The sequence below is a fragment of the Dermochelys coriacea genome, chromosome 3 (assembly GCF_009764565.3).
Source record: "Dermochelys coriacea isolate rDerCor1 chromosome 3, rDerCor1.pri.v4, whole genome shotgun sequence".
NCBI lineage: Eukaryota > Metazoa > Chordata > Testudines > Dermochelyidae > Dermochelys > Dermochelys coriacea.
This window is the reverse complement of record NC_050070.1, coordinates 69,469,449-69,477,005: the sequence shown is the minus strand read 5'-3', so window position 1 is coordinate 69,477,005 and position 7,557 is coordinate 69,469,449. Positions and strand designations below refer to the sequence as shown.

The 7,557-nt window shown below is 38.6% G+C and overlaps 1 protein-coding gene across 1 annotated transcript in view; it reads left to right on the top strand.

The window, feature by feature from the left end:
- Positions 1-5,097: 5,097 nt before the first annotated feature.
- GABRR1 (gamma-aminobutyric acid type A receptor subunit rho1) overlaps positions 5,098-7,557 on the top strand; it is an 82,806-nt gene continuing 80,346 nt past the window's right edge. Inside the window, exon 1 of the mRNA XM_038394438.2 lies at positions 5,098-5,229. Coding sequence (XP_038250366.1) covers positions 5,108-5,229 — 122 coding nt within the window. The 5' untranslated portion in view covers positions 5,098-5,107. The remainder of the gene's footprint in view (positions 5,230-7,557) is intronic.

Below are 7,557 nucleotides of genomic sequence, written 5' to 3'. Positions count from 1 at the left end.
CTTTTGGTGAAACAAACACCATTCCAGAACATGTGGATGTGTCAGACTGTATCTGATCATCCTACTCCTGGTGGTAAAACAGACACTGTTCTAGAAGGTGTGGATGTGTCAAACTGAACCTGCTGTAAATAATAGGAGAAAAGATTCTGGTATTGGGTTGATTTCAGTACCGATGTAGCTTACTGGATAGATCATGGACCAAATGACTGCCAACACCACACTGGGGCATTTGAGAAATCACATCTGACTTTTAGCAATGGCAAACAAACAAGATATTGTCCACAAAAAATTTTTGGCATGAAAGCTATTAGTGAGAAATACACTCGAGAATGGCTACTGTATTCAAAATCACCTGGGTCTGTGTACTGTTTACAAACTTTTTGCATATAAACCTTCAACATCCCGGTTTGCTGCAGATGGATTTACTGACTGGCAGACTATTGTTTTAATTGAACAACATGAAAATAGCACTACTCACAGAGATTCAATGTTGACATATTTAAATCAAAGACAGAGCTTTGGATTGACACAAAAATTGGAAGAACAAATTAAAGGGGAGCATAAATACTGGCAACATGTCTTGCAGCATGTTATACCTGTTCTTCAAACATTAGCTGAACATGGTCTGCCTTTCTGGGAATCAAATGACATATTTGTATCATTGCAGAATGGAAATTTCTTGGGATTGTTGGAGCTTGTGGCTCAGTTTGACCCATTTTTTAGCAGGCCTTATCTCAAAATATGGGAATGCTGGCAAAGGTAACCCATCATACTTATCCAAGACAATATGTGATGAACTCATTGGTTTAATGAGTGACAAAGTTCGTTCAGCTATTGTGGATACTGCTGGGTACTTCAGTTTATCTGTCGACTCTACACCTGATCTTTCACATATTGATCAATTGAGTATCGTACTAAGATATGTCTCCCACAGATGGAAAACCAGTTGAACGATTTATAACATTCCTCAATTTGAAAAGCCACACTGGTGAAGAAATGGTAAATCAAGTACTGAATTATCTGTGCCAAATTTGCAAAATAGATTTCTCAAAGTGCAGAGGTCAATCTTATGACAACACTGCCAACATGTCAGGGCATTATCAAGGAATGCAGAAGAAGCTTTTAGAACAGAACAAATATGCCATATTCATACCATGTGCTGCACACTTTCTCAATCTTGTTGGCTGCAGTGCTGTTGATTGTCCAGTGTCAGTAAGTTTTTTCTCAACCGTCCAGTTACTTTATACATTTTTCTCTGCCTCAACACACCGATGGGTAGTTCTTAAAACATATTTGGTCAATGATCGTGTGTTGAAATCTTTCTAATACTCGCTGGGAGGCACGTGCAGTGGCAACAAGTGCAATTGTGGATGCATTAGAAAGTATAGCTGAAGACCAATCACAAAAGGGAGAAACTATACAAGAGGCAGAAAACATTGCAAACAAGATGCAAGAACTAGAGTTTGTATTCATGTTGACCATGTGGAATGAAATTTTACAACTTTTACCACACAAGTCAAACTCTCCAAGAAAAAGAATTGGATTTGAAAACATGTGCAGACTTCTGTCAATCATTAGCAGACCACTTACACACTTTGAGGAATGATTTCGAAAGATTTGAAGACATATCAAAAGTACCTTGCCTGATACTAACTACAAAGAAGCCCAGTCCCACAAGCGAATCAGGAAAAAACAAGCAAATGATAGCAGTGCAACAGAAACAGAAGTGAATCCTAGAGACAAAGTCTGCATATTTACTTCGCTATAATTGATACACTTGAAGCTCATCTGAAGAGGAGAGGTAAGTGTACAAAGAAGTATCAAGTAGATTTTCTTTTCTAAACAATATGGACTTATCTGATCAATATTCATAAGGTTCCCAAAAGCTAGTTGACTCATACCCTGTTGACTTGAACATGAATCTCTGTGGAGAAGTACAGCAGTTCCACTGTTATATGCATACAAAGTTTAATGAAACAAGAAAAATGAAATTCAGACACATTGATCTTCATGACACAATATTGAAAGACGGAATACAATGTGTATTCCCAAATGGAGAGATCGCACTATGTATTTTCTAACATTGATGATTACTAACTGCTCCGCAGAACTTTTTTTTTCCCCTCAGCTGAAAAGAATAAAAACCCTCAGAACAACAATTTGTCAGGACAGATTTGATTCACTTTCCCTATTGTGTATGGAAGCGGACATGCTTCGTCGAGTCAGCTTAGATGAACTTATCCAGGATTTTGCAATCAGAAAATCTAGAAAGAAGCTATTTTAATTTCAGCATACATGTAAGTTTTTTGTGTCATTTCAAAAAAAGTTTATTTTACAGTATAGTATTTTTATTTTGAATTACATATGAGGGGGCACCATAAACTTTTCAGTACTTAGGGCCTCTAAAAGTCTCTGACTCAGAGCCCTCCCCATCTAGTTTCCCATCTCCAGCTGTTGGAGATATTTGTTTATAGCAGTCATAGATGGGCCATATGCCATCATAGGCAATCTCATCCTATAATCCCTTCCATACATTTATCAAGATCAGTCTTAAAAGAAGTTAGGTATTTTGCCCCCACTACTCCTTTTGAAAGGCTGTTCCAGAATTTCACTCCTCTGAAGGTTTTGAACCTTCATCTAATTTCAAGCCTAAATTTATTGATGGCTAGTTTATATCCATTTGCTCTTGTGCCAACATTGGCTCTTAATTTACATAACTCCTCACTCTATTTGTTCTCTAAATACATCAGAGGGATAAATCATATCTCCCCTGAGCCTTTATTTTGTTAGGTTAAATAAGCCGAGCTCCTTAAGTCTTCTCTGTAAGGTAGGTTCTCTAGTCCTCTGATCATCTTAGTAGCCCTTCTCTGCACCTGTTCCAGTTTGAATTCATTTTTCTTAAACGTGAGAACAGAAATGCACACAGTATTCCAGATGAGGTCATCTCACCAGTGCCTTGTACAAAGATACTAACGCTTCCCTATCTCCACTGAAAATACCTTGCCTGCTGCATCCTATGATTGTATTACAGCATTAGCCTTTTCACAGTCACATCACTTTGGCAGCTCAGTCATCCTGTGCTCTCCTAATACACAGGTCTCCTCTTCTCTCACTTCCAATTGATATTCCACCAATTTATAGCAAAAATTGTAGTTGTTAGTGCAATGTCATGCATTTAGCGATTATTACATTTAATCCCATTTCTATAACTCCAGTTTTCAAGGTCATCCAGATCTTTTTGCATGATATTCTGGTCCTCCACTATGTTGGCAATACCTGCCAACTTTGGATCATCTGCAAATTTTATTAGCCCACTCCCACTTTTTTTTGCCAAGGTCATTAATGAAAATGTTAAATAAGATTGGTCCCAAGACTTATCCTTGAGGAACTCCACTAGTACCTTCCTCCAGCCTGACAGTTCACCTTTCAGCATGACCCATTGTAATCTCCCTTTTAATCAATTCCTAACCCACCTTTCAATTCTTGTATTAATCCTCATCTTCTCCAATTTAACTAATTTCCTATCTGGAACTGTATCAAATGTTTTATTGAAATCCAGGTAGATTAGATCTACTGAATTTCCTTTGTCTAGAAAATCAGTTATCTTTTCAAAATAATATCTGGGTGATCTGGCATGATCTACCTTTTGTAAAATCATGTATTTTATCCGGTTTACCTCTGACTTTAATAATTCTTTCAAAATTTGTTTAAATACGTTGCATACAACTGAGGTCAAACTAAGGGGCCTGTAGTTTCCCAGATCACTTTTTTCTCCTTTCTTAAATATTGGTACTATGTTTACAATTCTCCACTCATAGCATACATGCCTACCGCATCTCTCTTGTGGCCTGTGACATACAGGTCAGACTAGATGATCTAATGGTCCCTTCTAGCCATAAACTCTATATACAGGCTGAGGTGTTCAATAGGGCTATGACAATTTATACCAGGCAAGAATCTGCCCCCAATGCCTTTAAGAGGAATCAGCCTGAAGAGAAGGTGGTGACTAGTTGTCCTGGTTTAGGGTGGGAATTATATGCAGAGTGGGCATGTGTTTTTTTTTTAAAGTATTGGTGACAGCTGGGGAAGAAATGGAGGACTAGGGCAAATTTGGCATCAGTGGTAGATTTCAAGGGATAGTAGCAATGTGATAAGAGAAGGTGTAGATTGACACAGAGCTGCATAGAATCATGAAGCCAAGAGTTTAAACTTGAAGCAGTTGATAATGGGGAGCCATTATAGTGCTTCAAAGAGAAGGTTCAGGCTGTTGGCAGCAAGTACAGAAATGCAAGCAACAGCTATTTCTATTTTTAATTAACATCTGAGACAATTGCTTTACTTGCTAAAGATGTAGAACATTTTTTTCCTCTAGTCCCTTGAAATCCTTCGTTGCTCTCTTCGCCTTCTGTCATTCTCTAGTCTGCAAGTGACAATCAGCCATGATCTCTTATAAATATCCAACTGCAGAGAGGATAAGTGACTCACCCTATGCTTATCTTTACCTCCCTAACTGGATATTTTGGCAGTGAAGTGCATGACACAGGTTCTGCAAGCACATCAACAATGGCATCACCACACACTGCAAGCATGAAGCAAAACCAGGGAAAATAAGATCAAAAATGTTTCTTAAAAGCTAGATAGAAATTATGATAATTAGCTGCTGGAAGGAGACACAAATAGGTGTTTTATAAAGACTATCATATTAGGCATTAACAGATACACTTAAATCAGCAATTAAAGAAATCTTTGATCAGCTAGAATACCCTGGTTCTCCAGAAATATATATGCCATTTTCCAAAATACATGAAAGGTTTTGCTTTAAACCAATTTATACAATAGCATGTTTGAACAAAAAAAATTGTTTTGTAGGAATACGTGAATTCTACACTGTTCGAAAATCCCTACCGTCTGACGTAGAGGGATTTATAGGTTTAATGGAAATTGCTTTCCCCACTGTCCAGATTAAATACTGCAGGATGATTTTTTGTACGAGTAAACATCCTTCCAATAATGAAGAGACTGATAATGTCTTAAAAAGAGAAACAGAATCTACATTTTTTTTTTCTTCTTGTGTGGACTATTTCTGGATATAGGACACCAGAATATCATGTTTACTGTCCATAAAATGCAGTTTAGCATCTTCTTGCTGTTGTGGGGATGGGTTTTGTCTACTGAATGCAGAGCTCACCAGCAAGGAAAAGAAATACATGAGATATATAAGAAGGGCAGGTGAGTCTCCTTGTAAATTCAGATATATACAATTTGGGCAAATGCAACATTGCAGATAACTATACATTACTAATGCAGACCTCTGAAGTTTGTATTGCAGCATATTCAGGGTTATCTAACCAACAAATATTGTGCTTAGCTTTTTCTTTTTCCTCCAATGATTAGTAGTTTTACATTTTCTACATCCAAAACCACTAGTATCAACTATCTGGTGTAATGTGGCATTTGCTTGTTCTTGATTATAGCATCTTTGGGGAAGGAAAGGAGGAGGAGTTGATTGTTTATTGTGGTAGAATGCTGGGGTATTTATAAGAGTGGATATAAAAGTTTTATTACTTCCAACACATCTGCAGACTACTAGGATACAATCAGTTTATGCTTGTGAACAAAAAAGACCTTGAATAACCTGCAGATCAATTGCCCAGTTTCCAAAAGGGCTACATGCTAATTTTTCCCTAGTACTGCCATACACAGTCCTCTAAGCCTTTGTTTGGAGGAAATTTTCCTGATATTAGAGCAGTTTTATGTTGTTTTCAAGTACTCATATTCTGTTTTGTAAAAAATGTTGAGGTCTAGTAAGAATAATTATATAACATGACTTGTACGTGCAAGTAGACAAACACCAGGGGATATTGCTGGAGAAAATAAATTCTGTGCACTTCTCTGGAGGGCACCACTGGCTTATGCCTTCTAAGAAGTCAGTGTTTAAAATGTCTACTAAAGCTGTCAAACACAGATTAAGGTTGTTTCCCTTCACTGCGTTCATTGTTTTTGCTCATTAGCAACTATGACTTGTCACCAATGCTATCTTTATTAACATGAGAAAAGTAGTTTTAAGGGAGATGAACTGTTAATAGAGATGCAGTAGTGTCAGGCAGGAAGAATTCAAGCCATTTCTATAAACATCAGTGTTAAGGAAAAATGATCAGAGAATAAAGTATGGTTCCTCTCGGTCTTCAAATACTTTCCTTTTCTGCTTTCTTGAAAATGGGCCAGACTACCCTATTACAGAACTAATGCAGTGTTAATATCTGTGAATCCAAGATTCATCTTGTAAACTATGAAATAGGTTCAATGGTGATGCCACATAACTGGAAACAAAACTGGGAAGATGGATGCAGTGGCCCCTGTTCATAAATGGACCCAAATGGATACATGGCAAGAGATATTAAAACAATGCCATCCTTTGTTTTCATTCAAGTTCACAAAAATGGCAGATGTTCTACCATACTGTAGATAACACTAGCAAAGTAGATGGCAAGATGTAAACTGGCAGCTTTAACAGGTTGAACAAAAATACAGTGTACAAGTCATATAAACCTGTGTATGCCCATAATGCAGCTGTAATTATCTTTACTAGAGATACATCCCCAAGCACTTCATGTAAAATACAGTTAAGGGAAAGAATAAATCCTGGTGAGGGGAGATGTTAAGAAGTACATGCCAAAGGGAGAATGACATATTCAGGTAGCATTTGAAAATAAACAGACTGGTTGTTTGTGCCTTGTGTGGTTTCATTGTCCCACCAAGACCCCTGAAGCACTGAGAATCCAACTGAGGTGGCGCTGCTGGCTGGCATGGAGGGGAGCACACCCTGGACCCCACCTCCTCCATCCACAATTTGGGGTGGTTACCTCTGCTAGTGGCCAGGGCAAAACCTGGGGAGTTGGGCCCCCCCATCCCGCCTTCCTGACCTGCTCACACATTGGATTTCTGCAATGCCTGAGGCCTCAGAGGTGGTGTGGGGTGGGACCCTGAGCATTTGTCCTGCTTGCTACCCCCAACACCAGCCCCGCTAGTGACAATAGCCGTGAGCAGTCCATGCAATTAGAGAAGTGTGAGGCCTGGAGTTGTGCCCAATCCTTCCCTAGTGGTACAAAATGGAGGTGGAGGGGAAAGATGCCTGGCACTCTTCTCTTCTGTGTGCTGCCTGTTCTGACCTCAGGTATCAAAGACATGGGGGAACGAGGAAATTGCTCCCTGTGGCTGTTGCTATATGGAATTGCTCCCTGTGGCTGTTGCTATATGTGCTCTCAAAGAACACATGCAGAATATGCTGTTCTGATCTATATACACAAGTGAATCTCAATTTGTTTATTATACAGAAGCAGCATCTGGGAGCATTGTAATAGTTAAGTGCCTGTAAGTATCTCTCTATTTTTACAAAAAGGGAGAAACATGATGAGACAGAACATAGGAATGTAATAGTAATGGAGAGGGCAAGGAAGAATAAAGAACTTTATCCACAGGATGAAATAGATATTAAAACAGTTCCAACAGAATCACTTAATAATTAGGCACACCCCAACCGCCCAGGGTGATGGGGCT